The sequence below is a fragment of the Camelus bactrianus genome, chromosome 10 (genome assembly GCF_048773025.1).
Source record: "Camelus bactrianus isolate YW-2024 breed Bactrian camel chromosome 10, ASM4877302v1, whole genome shotgun sequence".
NCBI lineage: Eukaryota > Metazoa > Chordata > Mammalia > Artiodactyla > Camelidae > Camelus > Camelus bactrianus.
In genome coordinates, this window is record NC_133548.1 from 12,532,864 (window position 1) to 12,554,849 (window position 21,986).

Genomic DNA, 21,986 nt, shown 5'->3' on the forward strand with positions numbered 1-21,986 from the left:
TGCTACGCTGGTTTCCCCAAAGGTCGTTCTGTGGATGGATATGAGACAGGACTTCAGGGAGCAAAGAGGAATCTTCTCCAGAATTCATGAGTGATAAACTCCCTACTCCCCAAGTTATAAATTCCCATGTCCTAAAATTGGTGCCAGATCTTGAGCTACATTCCAACTTCACCATCAAACCTTCCCACTGGACAGCTGGCCAAAATGGCCCATGGAAAAGTCCCATGGTTTCCAGCCTCTTTACCTCTCTTCACTATGTTTCTTCCTTCTGGCATTCCCTTTCTGTTTGCTTTCCTGTTTAATTTCTGGATCATTCTTCAAGAACAGCTCACATGCCCCCTCCTCCATAAAATTCCCTGATCTCCCAAGAGGAGGTGCTGTCTTTCAAGTGTGACTTCCCACAGCACTTTGTCTGCAGAGCTCTTCTGGTATTTATTATTTTGTTTTCCTGTAATACAGGATATTTGCATTTAATTTATCTCCCTATGAATGTCAACTCAGTAAAGTCAGAACATCTTTATCTATATCTATATCTATGTATCTAGCCACCAAGTCTTAAGTCTTAAACACAGATTGTTTAAAAAAATCTCACCTGAGATTTTTCTTGAGCGTGGAAGAAGCAGAATTTAATTTCAGCTTTTTTCATTCTGATGCCTTCCATCTTAACCACATCTGCACTGATTTTTGCCTTTTATAACTCCTAGTGCAGTAATTACCAGCTCGTTTCTGATTAGAGAAAACAGCAATTCATAGGATTTTTGCAGTCTATTATAGAGAGTATGATTGAAATGTCTACTTTTGCTATGTTTTTAGTACTGGCTAAAATTTTTAATGTATAAAGGAGAATTCAGGCCTTTTCAAACATCAGACATTTATTTACCACTGATTTGAGCAAACCAAAAGAATAGATGATGTATAAATAATAGCCCTCATTTCACTGATGAATAGATTAAAGTACAGAGACATTATGGGATTTATCCGACGTGATTACTGGCAGGACTGGGACAAAGACTAACGTGATCCAACTTCCATCCATTTTTCTCTTGTCATTATAAGTTGATATTTGTGCTTCTAACACCAACTATGCAGGAAAAAATAGCTTCCTTATTTTATTGCAACACATTGACCCAAGATGACAGATTGTTAAGATGTAAATGAAGGAAAAATAGAAGGAGCGAATGTTTATTAAATATCTCTTATGTGACAGATTCTTTACAGGGATTACAGCATTTCTTTTGAAAAATGTTAAAAAAGTAAGTTATTCCCATTTGTAAGATGAAATTTAGGCTTATAGAGATTAAGTAACTGGCCCAAGGTCCTACAGAAAAAAAGAGCAGAATCTGAGTGAGGGCTTCTCCAAATAGTCCAAAGCCTGAATTTTGTCAAAAGTCAGAGTGGAAAGTGCAGCCTTTTGATCAGTTTTTGATTTTACTGCTTAACTTTGACAAGTTTGTTGTTGACTTTTCTATATGTCGGTTTTATCATCTTTAAAATGAGAATAATACATATATCTAATGATTGTAAGAACGTAAACAGATTTAAGGTGCTTTGTTTATCGACTGGATACAGCAATAAATTAAGAAAAAAAAAGTTAGTCCTCTAGCAACGAGGTCAGTGAGTAGAGATCCAGAAATGGAATTCAAAGATCTTCCTGATTCTGAGGCAACTGCCCTTTCAATTAGGACATAGACTACTTGGTTTGTAGTTAATGAAAAAGGAAAGCTCTAATTTCTTATTTTTCACACTGCATATAGATTTACACATTGGATTGTATTTTTAAAAACCTGAAGGCCAAATCTCTGGACTGTTTCAGGACTGCCCACTCCACACCTGTCTGTTAACCCCTTTACTTTCTCCATCATGTGACATCAGGGATGTTTTTAGGAATTCATATTGTGACTGAGTGATTTTGAACCAGGTCAGTTTCAACTCACACATAATGACACCCATTAGAAAGTGTGGTGAATCCCGAGTCTTTCATCACTAAAACTCTTAAGTACCTTTCATGATGAATGAAGTTGCTCTTATACTTCAGGGCAACCACTGTGTTTCCCTGACCTTTGACTATACTGCACGAGAGGAAAGGCTGAGATAAAAACATTATTAATTGCCAGTATTTGAAAGAGATGGTGTGATGGAATTTCAGCACATCTGAGAAAACCTTAGCTCTCCTCAGATCTCAGTCTGCTGCCTTTACCTGCTGCTGATACCTGGCAGTCCTGTTTCTTAATTCAAAAATTATAGCCTCGAGAACAGGCAAAGAGGAGTTATGTCCTCCTCTATTGTCAGTCATTGATACATCAGGGTTGATGAAATTATTCTTTGCGAAGGTGGAAAGCATGAAGACTCTTGGCCGCCATGGAAAAGGCTACTGTTTAATTGAGATTAGAAGAGGGGGAGAGAAAGGCATAGGGGAGATCAGGGACTGATCAGGACAATCAGTCCTGTAGACATTACAGTCTTGCTAAAATTAGCCTTAGAGATTGATCTAAATTGTATCTTTCTTATAGAAAGGTCCAGAGTCCTAGAATCCGAGGCCTGGGAGGAGGTCAACATACAAGGTGGACAAAAATGAGATACCCACCTCTTTTGAATAGACCAAAAGGTCCAGTGACTATTAGGTGAAACCAACCACCTGACATAAGGGAAAACTGAGGACAGAAAAAAAAAAAAGGGTGCTGTCAATACTCACACACCTAGTTAGCAGAGCCTAATCTCAGCTCTTATTCTTGGGCTTTGCGTGGCTTCTGATTGTATTGGTGGCAGCAGCTTCTGAGAGATAACAGAGTAACTGGAAGCACATCGAATTCCTGTTGTTGCCACACGTGTGTCTTATGTTTGTGTCCTCTGGAGGCACATATCTAGCATTTGTAAGTTTTTGCTGAACACACGCGTGATTGGATTCTGGGATACATTAAGTCACCGCTCACACCAGCCCCATTCCCATGTGTTTAACTAAATTTTCTCTGACTCCCTTTCATAGTAGATACCTTTTCAACATTTGATCTATCGTTCCCCGCGACCCTGAAAACAAGTACGCTTTAGAGTGATTAGCTATTTATTGCCCTTCTCAAGTCCTATCTCCATTTCTTATGGACACGTGAGTCAATTTTAAATTAAAAAAAAAAAAAAACTAATGCATCTCGCTCAGCATGACTTTCAAAAATACTAATTTATATTTGCTTCATACCATAGAGTTAAAGATTCCTGAAAACCCTCCAGAATTTAAGATTGACTTGCAGGGCATTATGCTCAGTGAAATAAGTCAGACAGAGAAAGGCAAAGACTGTATGATATCACTTATATGTGGAACCTAAAAATACAGCTAATGAGTGTAACAAAGCAGAGTAAGTAAGCTATAAGGACATACTGCACAGCACAAGGAATATAGCCAATATTTTATAATAACTATAAATGAACTATAACCTTTAAAATTTTTGAATCACTATGCTGTATCCTTAAAAATTATGTAATATGATACATCAACTCTACCTCAGTTAAAAAAACTTAAGATTGACGCAGCAGGTGGCTGGTAACTTGTGTAGTGTTTATTGGAAAGTTATTTGCATTTTCCACCTTCTGACACCATCTTTCTGCCACTATTATTTACATGTGGTAATAACAGATTTTCCCTTTTTTTGTTTTTATTGAGGTTTTTTTCCAATTAGTTTTTTGAGAGCAGCTTTCACATCCTTGTTTCGTAAACTGTAGATCAAAGGATTCAACATGGGGATGATAACAGTGTAGAACACAGAGGCCCATTTGTCTTGATCCAGGGAGTAGCTGGATGTTGGCCTCAGGTACATGAACATGACTGTGCCATAAAAAAGTGTGACGCCAGTGAGATGAGACCCACAGGTGGAGAAAGCCTTAAGGCGGCCTTCAGCAGAGCGCATTCTGATGATGGCGATGAGGATGAAGGTGTAGGAGATGAAGATGATGAGGACGGTGCTGAATTCAATGAAGCCACACAAACTAAACAGCAAGATCTCGCTGATGTAGGTGTCTGAGCAAGAGAGGGCTAGGAGCGGTGGGATTTCGCAGAAGAAGTGGTTGATGATATTGGAACCACAGTAACTCAAACTGAAGGTGAGGGAAGTGTGTGCGACTAAACTCACCAGACCAGCCAGGTAAGAACCCAGCACAAGAGCCAAGCAGACTCGCTTGGACATGAGAGTGCTGTAGTGGAGGGGTCGACAGATGGCCACGAAACGGTCGTAGGCCATGGTAGCCAGGACATAGCACTCGGCATCCACAAAACCTACAAAGAAAGCAAACTGTGTGGCACAGCTGGAGAAGGAGATGATTTTGTGCTTTGCTAGGAAGTCAGCCAGCATCCTGGGGGCAATGGCTGAGGAGTAGCCCAGGTCGACAAAGGAGAGGTTGCAGAGGAAGAAGTACATGGGTGTGTGAAGCTGAGTGTCTGTTATGATCAGGATAATCATACCAACATTCCCCACCACGTTGACCAGGTAGACCAAGAGGAAGACCACAAAGAAGATGATCTGCAGCTGAGGGTCTTGAGTGATGCCCGTAAAGATAAACTCAGTCACCACTGAGTGGTTTTCTTTATCCATCTTTCCCATTTTATGTGTGCCTGGGTTCGCTTTATCATTTGCGGTGATTCTTAAAAAGTTTCCCAGTAATTAGATTCTATGACCCATAGGGTAACTCAAATGACTTTGGTAAGGGCAATGGTCTTTTGTCTTCTCCAGAAATCCAGTCAAATAAGCGAAGATGTTAGTGTCTTAGGGATGGCAAATTCTGCTTCTCTGAAGAAATTGGTGCCCTGATGTCATTTATCACATGGTACCAAATGTTTGACCTGATCTGTGCAAGTATCTCCCTAATTAATTAGTAAAAAATAACAGTTTTGGGTGTCTCTTTCTTCTTTCTAAAACAAAGCAGATAATGGATTAACATTAACTCTCACTGCAGATAGGCACACACAATAAAAAGGAAAGACACAGGAATCTTAACATATAACATATCACTCACACACACACACATGCACACACACACACAGAAAGAGAAATACTTGGAGCAGAGGGTGAGAAATATTAGAAAAAGTAGTGAATAATAATTTTTAAAAAGCCAGGAGTTAACTGAATGTCAGCTATATGCCAGAATTTTTAGTGCTTTCACACATTATATAATTTCATCCTCACTATCAATCTATTAAGTAAATGCCAGCATTATCTCCATCTTGTATCTGAAATGAACAAGGCTAGATACTAAGTAACTTTAGCACAGTCAACAGCCAATAAACAGCAGAGCTGGGTCTGTCTGAGTGTGGAGTCTACTCTACTTCATTGTCTTCTGTGAATGTGTGATTTGATGGAGTTGATGTATCTTTATTTTTGTGTCTGTCCTCCTTTCTTCTGCCTCGCCTATTATGCATGGACACAGAATTAGTCTCTGGTTTCCCTGATCTTTAAAAACACCGAGAAGTTTGGCCTGAAGCATAATCAGTGTGAAGACTCAGCTGTGTCTTTGGACAATCTTACTGCCTAGCCAACAGATCGGTGCACAGCTCAGTCTGGGGTTAAGACTCAAGGGTCCTTCTCTCAGGGGAAATAGAGAAAGTGTTATCCAAGTCTGTGGACAAAAGAAGCATGGATTTGGTAAACTTTTTCCTCTTTGATTGGAAGGATATCTTGTCCATTGAAGAATTCTAAGAAGGAAGTGGGCAAAACCAAACCAAACCCAATCAAACCAAACCCAAACATGGAGTAAGTTAGAAATAAGTAGCATCCTCTACCTAAACCTGAAAGGAGAAGTCATGCTGTGTCTTCTCTAATTGGTTTACTGCTTAAGAAAGAGAAGAAAGCAGAGCAGTATAACGCATGCTTTCATGGGGGCGTGGCTATCTTAAATCCTGGGATGATTGATAGTGGTGCCCCCATCCTTAAGTTTCTGCACAGAACACGAGCACCTGCAACAGAGAAGCTGCTCTGAAAATGAGTAATCAGTACCATACATTTGTCTGAAAGTTTATAATTTGCAAAGTACTTATATTTATCCCTATTCAATTCTTTTTTACTATGTTGTGAATGTGTGCATCATTTCATCATACCTTAGGTCAATTAGGAAACAGAGAATGAAAAAACAAACCTTGGAAAAATTATTTGAAAAAGTACAATTCTCATAAAGAACTTGTACCCACAATATAGAAAAAGTTTAAAATTTAATAATAAGAAAATAACCCCCAAAGAATGGGCCAAATGTTTGAACAGACACGTCAGCAAAGAAGATATGTGAATGACTAATAAATGTATGAAAATGCTCTAATCATTTGTATTAGGAGCACACAAATTAAATTTATTGCTGCACTTTTATCAGAATGGTTATTGCTAACTGAGATATTCCTACATGTTTAGTAGAATGGTTAAAATTAAAAACATGTGGGTCATACTGATCGTTGACAAGGAAATGGAAGGACTGAAAATTTCATCCTTGTTGGTGGGAATGTAAAATAGTGCAAACACTTTGGAAACCTCTTGACAGTTGATACTTGCAACACAAGGGATGAAACTCAAAACAGGAGTATCTTACATGATTTCATTTATAAAAATCTAGAAACTACATGCTAGTCAATAGTGACAAATAGTAGATCAATGATTGCCTGGGTACAGGTGTGTGGGAAGAGGAGAAGGAGGGAGGGATTACCAAGGGGCATAAGGAAACTTTGAAGGATGTTGGATTTGTTTACTATGTTGATTATGATGATGGTTTCATGGACATATATACGTATTAAAATATATTAAATTTTATACTTTAAATATAAACAATGCATTGTACATCAGGTATACCTCAACAAAGCTGTTAGAGAAGAACAAACTACCTTTCCCAACTTCATTTCAGCTCATTCTCACCACATGTGACTGCATACATTATTTCATAGGTTGTATTAATGAGGAAACAAAAACTTGGGCTGAGATAACTCGCAAAGTCACACAGTGAGTTAGTTGCAGAACCAGCCATGGAATCAGAACCTGCCAAATTCATCTATAGCACTGTGTTCGTCCCCACCATCCAAGTGCTTCACATAAGAATATAAAAATAACTCACCATGAAAAAATGTAAAAAGGATCTACCATAGTCCTTCCCCTCTCAACTTGTACTTCCACTTTAGCAAGAAGGAAAATAATCCTGTTGTTGACACTGGAAGTACTCCTTTAGTCCAGATTCATAATTTTATAAATGAGGAAATACACCTAGACATCAAGATTCAAAATGCAAGGGTGATCCCCAGCTGTAGCAGTTAGATGAGGGTGAGATGCCTGGTAAGAACACAGCCCGGGGAGTTGGGACTGATCCAGGGCTGAGCATGTGCCGACCTATTCATTTCACTCAATTGGAAAATGTGATTAGAAAACCATTCTTTCCTCCCTTGTAGATTCAACATTCCAGTTAAATGAGGAAGGATGTGAGAAGGTGCTTCATCAGTCATAAAGCACCCGGCTTGTTTTCTCTCACAGTGAACAGACAAGTCCAGGTTTTACTACTTTCTGCTATTAATTTCTAGCGCACTACTTATCTTCTTGGAGTCTTGGTTTTTTCATTTGTTAAATAAGATTAATAACTTTATGCAAAATGGTTAGATTATACATACATATTTAGTCTCTCTCTCTCTCTTTCTCTCTCTCTACACACACACACACACACACACACACATATATACATATGGTGTGAATTTAGTGACTTTTGTTAAGTGCTAATGCATCTAATGCATTTGGCAGTTGTGTGTAAGTGAAGGTGTTTTAATTCAGTAGATGAGTGTGTACTCATGACTCCCTGAAATAAAAAGATTCAATGCTTATTTCATAAAGGTGATGTATCACGGACTGCCTTAACCTTTAGGAAAGGTATGATCTTAATTCTATAGCATTTCCATTGAATAATAAAAACAAGTAGAGATGAGGCTATGAAATTCAAAATCAAAGCTGGTTAAGACAAAAGAAGAGAAAAGAAAACTTCTATATTTTTCTTTTTAGTCTCATATAACTAAAATTCAACTGATCTGACTCTTGAGGAAATGGTCGAACAGTGAGTAAATAAGCATATTTCATGGTTAACAATAAATTCTAATATTTAAAAAAGACCAGCAAAAGCATTGTCTTACAGAAGCAAATATAGGCAAATGTATTTTAGATTTCTATGTATTACTGCTTTTGCGTGTTTAAGTGAAAAGAATACTGGGGCTATAAGAGTGTGGAATCCTGATTAGAGTACCGGTTTTTTCTACAAATTAATTGTTTCAACTTGATGAACTGCTATGTGAGATGCAACTTCCTTGTCTGTGAAAGGAATGGGCCAATGAACGTTCTATAGAAATTTCCAATTCTAGCATTTATTTTGAATTCTGACTTATAATGAGACACCCAAAAGCCAAACCCATGGTCAACGACTCTTTTTGAAATTTTAAGATGGTATGAAACTGGTGCCAAGGAAATCCATGCCCCAAGGAGCACTGGGTAGTATAATGCCCCACTGGCAGTAGGTCATGCGTCTCTCTTTCTGGCCCAGATACTGACCTGTTTTTCACCTTTGGGGAAAGGTCGAATGTCTCCTCTTCTCTTAATGTGCTGTGCTGAGCAGAATCCAAAGACAGGCAATCACTCTAGCAGTTGTCTCTGAGCCACTTGCCCATTCCACCTTTGCTCCTGTTGGCGGGAGGCGTTTAAGCGTCAGAGTCACGAATCTTCCCCAGAGAAAATGTGATGAAATGACTTCTGCACTCACAGGAGGCTCAAGGACTCGATGAGCTGTCATCCCCTAAGGAATTTCACTCTCTCTTTCTCCAATTTTAATGATAAAAGAAGGAAACACGAGGGAATTCTTTTCTCCCTCTCTAGAGGTGATGGTGGAGTCAGTAATGAGTATCGCATGCATGGTTTTCACAAGCCCAAAGCTGCCTTCGTGGTGTAACTTTGACGGCAATTTAGAAAGGTCTGGTTGGTGTACAGTACAATGTCCCAGTCATGCACATACATACGTATATTCGTTTTCATATTTTTTCATTTAAGTTTATTACAAGATATAGAACATAGTTCCCTGTGTTATACAGAAGAAACTTTTTAAAAATCTATTTTTATATATAGTGGCTAATATATGTAAATCTCAAACTCCCAAATTTATCCCTTCCCACCCCCTTTCCCCAGTAAACATAAGACTGTTTACTATGTCTGCAAGTCTGTTTCTGTTTTGTAGATGAGTTCTTAGCATCTTTTTTTTTTTTTAAGATTCCACATATGAGTGATATCATGTTGTATTTTTCTTTCTCTTTCTGGCTGACTGGACTTAGAATGACAATCTCCAGGTCCATCCATGTTGCTGCAAATGGCATTATTTTATCTTTTTTTTTTTTTATGGCTGAGCAGTATTCCATTGTATAAATATACCACAACTTCTTCATCCAGTCATCTGTTGATGGATTTAAGTTAAATTCTATTTTAACCTGAGAGAATCTAGCATAAGGAACTGAAACTTAACATAACAAAAAACTAGTGAGACTGATCTTTTCTGAGAGTCTAATTCAGTGGGCAGGAATAGGAACGAGTGGGGCTTCATGAAATGAGTTTATTATTTTTTTTAAAGGACATTTATTCACCAGAGACTTTGTGGGGTACTTTCCACATGTGATCAACTGAGTCTTCTGATGATAACACTATTGCCTCTGGTTTCAGATGAAGTGAATGACTCATTGATTTATAGGTTAAGTGACTGAGTGAGAATTGCTTAACTTTTCCAGGACACACAACTTAGCATTAATAGTTTCAGAATGAAAACACTCATCTGTCTGAGTACGGTGCTCATGCTGCGTCTTCTTTGATAAGAAGGGCGAGAAGACTGCCACTCATTAGGCAAAGATTCCTACCCTAGGAAGAGATCTAGGGCAGCTTTCTAGACACTTTTGCTTTTTCACCCCTGGTATATATTTACAGTGAAAACAGGATGAAAGAAAGATAAGATTCAAATGTCAAAAACATGATTACATGCTTTAATTCTTTTTTAATTTCAAGAGATGGCATATAAATTTGTTTCAGCTCTGCATTGTATAAAGAAAATGGGAAATGAGTGGTTTTAAGAGTCTCCCTGCCAACACAATTTTTTTAAAAGCCACTTAATTTGGAAATTCAATTTGACCTGAGATAAATTTTTAACCAAGAAGAAAACATTAAAAAATAAAGTCAAAGAAGCTAATAGAAAATCTTTGTAATACTTTTCCATTTCTTCACATTTAGCCTATGTGTGTCCTTGAGGAACTCTTGTAGGCAGTATATAGTTAAATCTTGTTTTCTAATCTAACTTCTTTAATTTTATTCTCAAATCTCATTTTATGATGAAAAGTTAATTTCTAACAACATTTACATATTTTCTTACTAAAAAAATTTGTTTTCAAGTTGAACTTTGATTTAAAATAAATGTTATTCACTCATGTCTCCAGCTGCATAGTAATCCATTGTGTGGCCGTAGCATTGTCTATTTATCAAGCATTCTGTTGAGAGACATTTGAATTGGTTCTGATCTTTTGCTATTGGAAGAAAATAATGCAACAATAAATAACCTAGTGCATATGATTTTTCCTACTCTTACCAGCACATTTCCTGAGTGAGTTCCTAGAAGTGGAATTGTTAGGTCAAAGGGAAATTTAATGTGCAATTTTGCTAATACTTTAGTTTTCCCCTGGCAATGTATGAGAGTGCCTGTTTCCCCACAATCTTCCATAAAGTTTGTTGCCAAATGTTTGTATTTATTTCTCATCTAAATTTATCTATCTATTCCCTCTCTAGTTCACTGTCTATATTTGCCAATCTAAGAATTGGCAAAAAAAAAAAAAAAAAAAAACCCACAAAATGGCTTAAAGACTTCAACATAAGACAAGACACCATAAACCTCCCAGAAGAGAATATAGGCAAAACATTCTCTGATGTAAATCATAGCAGTATTCTCCTGGTCAGCCTACCAAGGCAATAGAGATAAAAGCAAAAATAAACAAATGGTACCTAATTAACCTTATAAACTTTTGCACAACAAAGAAGACTATAAACAAAAGAAAAAGATAGCTTATGGAATGAGAGAAAATATTTGCAAATGATGCAACTGACAAGGGCTTAATTTCCAGAATATACAAACAGCTCACACAACTTAATAACAACAACAACAAGAAAAAAAAAAAACCAACAAATAACTCATTCCAAAAATGGGCAGAAGACCTAAAAAACATTTCTCCAGTTAAGACATACAAATGGCCAATAGGCACATGGAAAAATGCTCCATATTGCTAATTATTATAGAAATGCAAATCAAAACTACAATGAAGTATCACCTCACATCAGTCAGAATGGCCATCATTAAAAAGTCCACAAATGATGAATGCTGGAGAGGGTGTGGGAAAAAGGGAACCCTCCTACATTGTTGGTGGGAATGTCATTTGGTGTAGCCATTATGGAAAATAGTACGGAGATTCCTTAAAAACTAAAAAATAGACTTACCATATGATCTAGCAATTCTGGGCATATATCTGGAGAAAACTTAAATTTTTATAATGGTACATGCACCCTAATTTTCATAGCAACACTATTTACAACAGCCAAGTCATGGAAGCAATCTAAATGTCCATTGGCAGATGACTGGATAAAGAAGATGTGAAATATTGGAATATTACTCAGCCATAAAATGGAATATTTTTCCACAGTGGAAAATTATTCAGCCATAAAAATGAAATAAGGCCATTTTGCAACAACATGGATACGCCTAGAGATTATCATACTAAGTGAAGTAAGTCAGATGAGAGAAAGACAAATACCATATGATATCATATATGTGGAATTTAAAAAATGAGACAAATGAACTTATTTACCAAACAGAAACAGGCTCACAGACGTAGAAAACAAACTTATGGTTATGGGGTGGAAGTAGGTGGGGAAGAATAAATTGAGAGTTTGGGATTTGCAGATACTAACTGCTATATATAAAACAGAAAAACAACAAGATCTTACTGTATAGTATGGGAAACTGTATTCAATACCTTGTAATAACCTGTAATGAAAAATAATATGAAAAGGAATATATAGTGTAACTGAATCACTATGCTGTACACCAGAAATTAACACAACAGTGTAAATCAACTATACTTCAATTTAAAAAAAATTGGCAAGTATTCTCTGAGGGTAGTCATATTTATATTTTTTTCTTATTAGGAATAATATCATGCCAGCATAAATTTTTTGTCTCTCAGCTCCAAAACCATCCATCTCTGCTTTGCTTTGTTGATACTGGTCCTCATACTATGAACATTTCCCCTTCTCCAGCTGTCCAGTACTATGCTAATCAGTAGAGAATGCTGGAGGAACTCTGCTGGAGGAAAAGGCTCTCTTTTTCATACTGATATGTTCCTTCCTGTGGCTGGATGCTGTGTGGTAACCAGCGGCATATGGGATGCTCAGTGGTGCGCACCATTCATCAAGGTTGACCAGCACTCCCGCAAGTAGTTTCCCGTCAAGTTTTGTTCCTGCCAGAGAGGTGGCTTTCCATCAAGTCTTGCTCGTACCTCAGGGTACGGCTGATCAGTGAGTTTCGGTGAAAGCCTACTGAGAGGTTTCTTGATTAGTGGACCCAGCCAGAGAGTGTCCTGGCCACATAGTGGGCCATAGGCATACCCAGCACAACTATGTCCAAAGGAGCCTTGGAAATGGGGGGCCTCTTCCAAGTTTGTTCCTGTCTTCATGTGCTGCCGCAGCCCCAGAGGTAGTGGCTGCCCTTTGTATCTATTCTTCCTGTATACTTTGGACTTTTCTTGACCACTCAGTATTAGTTAATTCCCTGTTACCAGGTAATAAATGTTTAAATTAAATTTTACCTGATATAATTACTGTGTAGTTTTTCTGTTTCCTGATTGGATCCTGGCTGATAGAAAGGTTGAACATATTTTCATATATTTAAGAGCCATTTGCATTTCTACTTTTGTGAAATGTTTATTCATGTCTTGTAATCATTTTTTTCCCAGGGCATATCTCTTCTGTATTTTGATTTATTCACAGATTCTTTTATTTATTAGTTTTTAGGTATTGGAGACATCATCTGTTTGTCTAGTATATAAGGTGTGAGATTTCCCCAGTTTATCATTTGTCTTTTGATTTTGCTAAGAAATTCCTTACCATGAAATAATTTTCTTCTTTTCCTTTCTTCCTTCCTCCCTCCCTTTCTCGTTCTTTGTCTCCTTTCCTCCTTCCTTCCCCCTCCCCTCCCTCCTTCCATACCACCTTTCTTTACCTTCCTTTCCTTTATTTCATCAAATTTATCAATTTTCAATTTTACTATTTCCAGATTTTGAGTCCTATTTATACTCTATTCAGATGCAATTAAATTTAAAACTTGGTGTATTTGACAAGATAAAATGAAAAATAACTTGTGTATTTTTAAATTATGCTTCCATTTACAAAGGACTGCACCATGTTTTCTCCTAGTGCTCGTGCTTTTTAATGTTTTTAAATTTTTATAACTCATTGAAATTTTACAGGGTTTATTTAGTAAGTGGAAAATATCAAATTTTGTCTTTTTCTACAAGGCTATCAACAATAGTTGTTTAATAAAAGTTTCCTTTCCCCACAGTTTTGAGACACTATTATCATATACCGGATTTTCATTTCATTTTATTGGGTCTGTATCTGTATTTTTCTATTCTGTTCCCTTGTTCTTTCACCAGTTCTGTAAAATTGATTTATCAGTAATAACACTGTTTTAATTATAAGCATCCTTACATATTTTACACCAGTAAATCAGGGCCCACCCGATTTGTTCCCTTCTTTTCAGGGATCTCATGTCTGTAACAAGAATAATATCACAGTTTGTTCCCATATAAGAACTAATTCACTCTTAATTGAGGAAAGTATTTATTTACTTATTAAATAAAATTCACTATTTGTCGATCATGTTTCAGACTCTGTGTTGAGAAGAGCCTACTGTATTTTCCCTCCAAAATACCAAAAAAAAAAAAAAAAAAAGCAAGCGGTTAAGCATTAAAATAATGCGAATATTGTCTGAATTGCTAGAGACAAAGCAACCCATCCTTTAAGCTTTTGTGTCCCCCAGCATTTAGTGCAAATTGATTACATTGTACTGAGAGACAAATTAGAGTGTCTTCTCAAAGTGGCATAGATAATGTAAATGCTCATCAGATGTTGATCAGTTTGTCTCAGACTCTGTACCTCTTATATGGAAGATATATTTTAGGCAATAGTAAAGCTTGTAAGTCTCCATCTAGACTTCACAGGCTCATGACTCTTTCTTACTCTGGACAGTAAGGAGGAGAGTCAGGATGGAGGGAAGTCTTATTTGTTAACCATCTGTCTATATTCATTTGATGCAACAATGCATGTTGTTTGATTTACCTACGGCATCACCCTGTGAAGCAGGTTATCAGTATTCTCACACAGAAACGAAGGACCTAAGGCACAAAGCGATTTAGTGCTCTATCTAAAGTCACACAATCAGAGAGGCATGGAGCCAGGACTGAAGACCAAGTCCATCCTCGTCCTTGCTATGTCCCTGCATCCCCTCCAGTTTGCCCCTCACCGTGATTCAGGCAGCATAACTTCTCATCTGTACTCGAAGTCTTTAGAGAAGGCAAGACCAAAGGCTGAGCGAACCTGCTCTGCTTTGGATTCTTCCAATGCGTCTAAGGGGACCAGGCCGCCAACTATCAGAAGAGACAGAAAAAACAGTGTTTAACAATGGTTCGGAATACGGGACTGAAAATTCATTTTTCCACTGGGCCCTGGTGTCCTGAGGGTAAAGGAGAGAAATATGGAAGGGACATGTGCTTTCCTTTGGTTTCAGAGGGAAACAAAAACAAGTAGATTAAAATGAGGTGACATGAGGGATGAAGTCCCCAGAGACCAAAGAACAAGAAGTGACTCCTACTTAAAATAAGCCAGGATGCCCGCTCCAGACTGCGGTCCAGAGCCCCTGCAACCGGAAATAACCGCACACAATATCACAGCTGCACCGCAACAATGTATTCTGTATTTTGAATTGTATTTTTACCGTGACGTAACAGATTGGGATACTGTAAGGAAAAGTGAAGGAGAAAAGACTCAATCTCTGCTGAATGCAGGCGTGACCCTCTTATGACAGGGAAGATGTAAAGCATTTCAGTTCTCTTATCTCTGTAACAAGTGACGTCTAATGTCCATTCCAACTCTGCCTGCTGCTTAACCTGGGAGAATTAGAGTGACTGCCTCCTCTAAGAAGAATATTTGTTTTTCTTTTTTCTGCTTTTTTTTTTTTTTTTTGATGAATTTAGTCCTCAGACAGGAACAAGCAAAAGGATCAAAGGTAAGAAGAAGATATAAAAAGTTCTGTCCATGTAATTTACTGACCTGAGGAAAAATTTAATATCCTGTTAATTTCTCCAATCTATCCAAGACCCAAAGTTCCAAGAGCACTGAATGTTAAATAAATACTCTGTCCATTTTTATTAATAAAATTTTATTAGTCGTTAGGAAGATTATAAGGAGCAATAAAGACTATGATTTCAAGACCTTTTTAAACACCAGCAATTCTCAGGAAATCTCACTATGATTTTCACAAACTCCTAGAAATTGAAAACCCAGATGAAGGATCTCTGGACTAGAGGGTTGACTGCAGACTGTCAGCCAGGGGAAGGGGAATGTTTCAGAGAAAACAGGAAATGCATTTGCTAGCATAGAGGAAAGGTGGAAGCATGTGATCCACAGTGTTAGATGTGAAACAAGTGGTATTTTGCTAAAAATACTATCTAATGAATGTGAGTTCTGAGAAAGACAATTTTCACCCACTGTAACTGTATTTTCTCTTCAGGAGGTGTACGGATTTCTCCCAATGTAACTGTGTCCTAGTGCATCAATAAAGTTCTGAGAATTACAGTATCCATTGCTCTGTGTGTTAGTGCTCACATCCATCATTGATGGGGTCCTTATAAATCACCTCAAATGTTGCATTGGCTGGCTATAAATCTGTAGGTGATCTCTGGCACTTTGGGCAAAGGTCACCAATCTTTTGTGCCTCCCATCTCCCATGTGCGTAAAGAGGACTACAACACTGCTTATCTCATGGGATTTAAATAAAACAGTGCAGGAAGAATACTTAACACAGTGCTTACAGAACATGGGAAATGCTCAGCACAGTTCAGTACTTGTTACTGTTACCCATCATTGCCTTACTTTGTGCGTCTAGCACACGCACACAGTCTGGGGCATTTTATTCTTTTCACTATTTCTGAGAGAAAGGTACTCTCAGGGAAGTTTTCTGGTTGAAGATGAGAGGAAAAGATCTATTCCTTCTTTCTAATTCCTTCTGCTCTTCTTTGAAATTCAAACAGCAAGATTATCCCAAGGAAGAGGACTAGGCTGTACCTCTGTCCAGTGAAATCTGAAGGGAGGCAAGGTAGTGCTGGGGAACAAACAATGTGGCATCCAGATACCCAGGGTTCACTGCTGATTCGCTCCTCTACTTCACTGACCTCCCTTAACAGAAGGTCGTCTTATTAATACTCCTGGACTCATGTGTATCTCCCTCACTGGTCTGTGGTGAGGCTTAGATTAGATACTGAGTGCAATGACACTTTGAAAAGTACTGTAATACTGTACAAACATGCCAAGTTCTATTGCTGGTGAGGGTACTGAGCCCCTGACCCAGGGGGAAGCAGGTGGAGCAGGGCACAGATAGGCACTTCTGTGTGTGGCAGTGTCTGTGAGCTTTCTCCCCAGCTGTGCTCAGTAGATCCTTTAGCTCCAATATTAGCGCACGTATTGGGTTACTTTGATCCCACATTTAAATTCGAGACAATATCAAATAACTTGCTGTTGCAAATGATAAAGGATTTAACACTTTGATCTATAATTTGACAGCTAGATTAGCACCAATCTATCTACTGTTTAATAATAATCTGAGGTCATCGAGGTAGGGAGTTAAAGTGGAAATGGAGAAGAATTCCCCTGGAGCTGTTGCCTAAACTTTTACTTGAGAGATCTAGGCTGGACATGTATATTGATTTTTCCTCCTTCCTTCCTTCCTTCCTTCCTTCTTTCCTTCCTTCCTTCCTTCCTCCCTCCCTTCCTTTTTTCCCTCCTCCCCTCCTTTCCTCCCTCCATCCTTTCTTTCTTTCATTCTTTCATCTTTTACCTTGTATCTTTTTTTTCTTTTGTCCGGGATTTCACTTCATTACACACTGCAAGAGTGAATTTTAGTTCCACTTAGATGACCTAGTGTAGAATTATTCCCCAGATTGAATACAGTGGCTGGAATATTCCACATGCTGGTGGTGATGTGTTCTGGTTCTGTGGTGTTAGGTAGGAGTTTTCTTTGTTGCGTCTGATCTATTACTTTCATCTGGGACGTCTACTCATTCTTACAACTTGATTCTCTAAATTTTGAAGACAATTATCCAAAATGCTCAATATTTAATTGACTTTTTTATGTAAATGCTGATACTGGGAAATTAGGATAGGGTTGGAACCATGCTAGCTGTATGGGAACACCCTGTCTCATGGCTTGGCCTTCAGTTTTTAAAATTTCTCCCAGCCCCAGGAAATTCAAACTTCTTTTTTATTATTATTATTTAGTTTAGTGACTTATTATTGTTTAGTGATGTTTATTAATTTTACTGACTTTCAATATTTTGTATACATTCCATTAGCACTGTGGAGGAATAGTCAGTGGCCTGAATTCATTTTGACCTTTTTTCTCTAGAAGTTGTGTCTAAATGGTATATTAATAAACCACTTAATTTATTTATCACAAATAATGATGCATCTTAAGCATAAGTTCCTGGAATTACCCAATAAATAGTTAATGCCAGAAGTAATCTTAGTTAATGGGTATTAAGTCACTCGTGTCAAGGTCATTTCTTAGTGTGCAACACACCTAGAACTCAACTGTCTTTTCATGTCTTTTGACTTGGCGTCAAGTCCAACACACTTCTTAGTAAGTTTTTCACTTTGCTCTCTTCTGTTAGAATTTGCATGTGTACACACCAGCAAAATGATGTTTATAGCTCTGTCGTGTATCCATCTGACCAAATGCCATGTTCCGTCTTCTCTCCTACTGCAGCTCAGATGACCAGATATATGAAAGAGGTCCAAGGCGAGAATCAAACAGAAGTGACAGAATTTATCCTCTTAGGACTCTCAGACAATCCAGATCTACAAGTTGTCCTCTTTGGATTGTTTCTGTTCATCTATATGGTAACCATGGTGGGTAATTTGGGGATGATCGTGCTAATTAAGATTGCTCCCTGTCTCCACACCCCCATGTATTCCTTTCTCAGCAGCCTCTCCTTTGTTGATGCCTCTTCCTCTTCTTCTGTCACCCCTAAGATGCTGGTAAACCTCGTGGCTGAAAATAAGGCCATTTCTTTTAATGGATGTGCTGCCCAGTTCTACTTCTTTGGCTCCTTCCTGGGGACTGAATGCTTCCTGTTAGCCATGATGGCGTATGATCGCTATGCAGCCATTTGGAACCCTCTGCTGTATCCAGTTCTCATGTCTGGGAGAATTTGCTCCTTGCTAGTGGCTACCTCATTCCTAGCAGGCTTTGGGAATGCAGCCATACACACAGGAATAAATTTTAGATTGTCTTTTTGTGGCTCTAATAAGATCAACCATTTCTACTGTGACACTCCACCCCTGCTCAAACTCTCTTGCTCTGACACCTATATCAATGGCATCGTGACCATGGCTTTCTCCAGTTTTATTGTCATCAGCTGTGTTACGATTGTCCTTGTTTCCTACCTGTGTATCCTCATTGCCATCTTGAGGATGCCCTCATTAGAGGGGAGGCACAAAGCCTTCTCCACCTGCGCCTCTCACCTCATGGCTGTCACCATATTCTTCGGGACAATTCTCTTCATGTACTTGCGCCCTACTTCTAGCTACTCAATGGAGCAGGACAAGATTGTCTCTGTCTTTTATACAGTAGTGATCCCTATGCTAAATCCTCTAATCTACAGTTTAAAAAATAAGGATGTGAAAGGGGCCCTACAGAAGATCTTACAGAAACAGATACTGTAAAGCCATATTACACATCACCCTGTTACAGAGAAGAAAATACGTTTTCATATTAATTGTATTGTCAGGTTGCTTAAGCTGTTTTCCTGTGTTAAGGCAGATTGTTTAAAGTGAGGTATACTTCTTAATCTCTTAGTGTCTTAAATGTGTATTCATGGGCTTATAGGATGAATCAACATACTGGGGGAAGGCGGTGTCTGGTGAAGTATCAGTACTTGGAATTGGCTGACCTGGGTCTCAGTCTCAATGTCAATATTTAGCTTTTTCACTCAGTTTTTTTATTTACAAATATTGGTGTCTTTGATTGGCACCTGGGCAAACAGACTGGGAGACAGATACTTGCATGCAGGAAGTTGATTGGAGAGCGTTCCCAGGAACAGTATGTGTAAGGGAGTAGGAGAACCAGGGTTGGGTAGAAGTTGAATTGTGATGAAGTCACAACAGAGGACCTAGCCAGTTCCACATAGAACCCTGGGGTTGAGGTGATCCTCTAGATATATTCCAAATTGTGAAAAAAGGCCAGGTATTTGTAATGCCACAATGACAGGTTTTGGATATGGGTCCCCCACTGGAAGGGGGTATAGTCTTGGGCATGACAATTCCGTGCAGCAAAGATTATTCTAAGAGTGGAACTCAGCTGTGAGATATCAGTTGCCAATACACTTGAGAAGCTGGGGAAATAAATAATTCAACCCTGAAAGGCAAATCTGGATGATATATCACAGCATCTGTTATAAATAGTGACAGTATTCCCCTCACATGGATGTCAGGAGTACCAAATAATACACAGTCTTATCGGGTGTTATAGTAACATGAATACCACACCAATAGCAGGGGAATATTTTACTGACTTTGCAAATTGGAATATTTTGAGGGTAGTAATCTCAGAGTTAAAGTACTTTAAAATTTTATCTTTAGCCTTGTCAAAGTTTATATAGTTTTCAATAAACATTTATCAAATTAAGTTATCTATCTATAGCTTATTATAGTAGGGCTGGGAACCATCAATCTTAGAGCAATGGGGAAAAAAAAGACTTCTTTGATAGTATGGCATGTTGAAGAAGGACTAAATAATGATTTAGAATCAGGTAAATGTCTATTTCCTATTTCTGTCCACCCCACTGTCTACTGAAGACAAGAACAGAGAACACTAGTGCGCCACATGCCCCAGGTGAGACCACCTCATCCCTGAAAAGCTTGTGAGAGACCACGAGGGAAGAGACAACTCATCCTGTCCACCCAGAGCAGTTCTACGGTCGCCCTACAACCTCCTCTGTCAACTACTAACCATGGTTTCTCTCAAAGACATTCAAAGCTATCATGGCTGGCACCTTCCTTCCTGCTCCCTTTTATTCTAACTCGTCCAGTATAATATCTATCCTTTAACTGCTTCTTATCCACCAATCTAAAAAAAAAAAGATATTTTATCATTATTCATCAGTATTCTTATATCCACATCTCACTGATTGCCCAACTGAGATTCCATGGTCCATTATATAATGACTCATTCTCAATCACTTTCCATTCCATGGTTCTACATTTTCTTCATGTATGCATCTGATTGAATCCCAACCAGTTAAACTTAATTGTTAACTTCACTGTGTCCTCTACTTAAGCTACTTAGTGCAGTTAGAAAAAACCCTCAGTATTCCACTGTCTATTGCTTATCTTTGGGTGGGAGCCAGTGCTGGCTGGGGTTAACTGTGGGTGAGACAGGGTGGGAGCCAAGAAGGGTGCTAGTACTGGATGGGGCTGCCTGCCAGCTGGGGTGGAACAGAAGCTGCTTTGGAGGATCTGTCCATGGTAGGAGGCTTCCTCAGGAGGAAGGATGTATGATGTTGGTTAGGTTGATGGAGAGTGACAGAAACAGTCCTGCCAGCTCTGGGCCAGTGAGGTGGAGGGAGAGAATAAAACAGGTGCCCACCAGCACTTCCATTACTAGGGAGAGTTTCACCAGATCCCTGCCCCTCGGGCACATATTGTAAAATTAATCAATGGATCTTCTCATATGGCACAGGCACTTTTCAAGCTGCTGCCTCTGTACTGGGACTCAGAGTAGTGAGTTTGTTGCAAGCCCTTCAAGACTGAAGTTTCAGTTTCCCACAGCCCTCTGGCTCCCCAGACCTAAGTCCTGCTGGTTTGCAAAGCTAGATGTTATGGGGGCTCACCTAGTGCAGATCCCCCAGGCTGGGGAGCAGGATAGGTCCCAGACCCCTCAACCCTCAGACTGGACCTTTGAGGTTGTGATATCCCCCCTGCTCTGGGTCTCCACACCAGGAGTGTGGGTTCTGACCAGACCATGTCTCTGTCACTCCCACCCATCTCCATGTGGCCTTTTCTCTATATCCTTAGTTGTAGACAATCTGCTCTGTTGGTCTTCAGGTCATTCTCAGAAATAGGTGTTTTGCTGTGGTTGTAGTTTTGGTGTGTCTGTGGAAGGGCGTGAGCTCCGCATCTTCCTAGTCTGCCACCTTAATCCAGACTCCTCCCCACTCCCCCTCAACAACAACAACAACAAAAAACTATTAGTGGAAAAACCAGCATGTAATACAAACTGAAGATACACAGGTGAGAAAACAAAGTTCCTGATTTCATGAAACTTGTATTCAAACGAGGAAGGCATCGTTGTCTGTGCTTAATTTGTGTGCATGTGTGCATAGGCATTTGTGTGTGTGTGTGTGTGTGTGTGTGTGTGACATAGATATGAGTGGTGCTTTAAAGAAGTTAAAGCAGGCAAGAGAATAGGACTGGTGTCAGAGATGAGCTCACTGTGGAAATAACACTTGAGCAAGGCCTGAGTAGGGTGAGTATCACATGAATGTCTGTGGAAGAGCATTACACGTACAATTACAGTGAATACAAAGGACCTGAGGCAAGACCCTCTTTGGTTTACAAAAGGAATAATAAAGAAACAAGTATATGCGGACCAGAGTG

At 38.8% G+C, this 21,986-nt stretch overlaps 2 protein-coding genes across 2 annotated transcripts; one reads left to right on the plus strand and one right to left on the minus strand.

Annotated features, from left to right (window-relative positions):
* Positions 1–3,571: 3,571 nt before the first annotated feature.
* Positions 3,572–4,577, minus strand: LOC105080991 (olfactory receptor 5AR1). Its single transcript, XM_010970114.3, has one exon. It carries the CDS (start codon positions 4,575–4,577, stop codon positions 3,645–3,647), a length of 933 nt encoding a protein of 310 aa, XP_010968416.2. The 3' UTR covers positions 3,572–3,644.
* A 13,524-nt stretch (positions 4,578–18,101) lies between these two features.
* LOC105080992 (olfactory receptor 5AP2) lies at positions 18,102–19,055 on the plus strand. Its single transcript, XM_010970115.3, has one exon. It carries the CDS (start codon positions 18,102–18,104, stop codon positions 19,053–19,055), a length of 954 nt encoding a protein of 317 aa, XP_010968417.1.
* Positions 19,056–21,986: the final 2,931 nt, after the last annotated feature.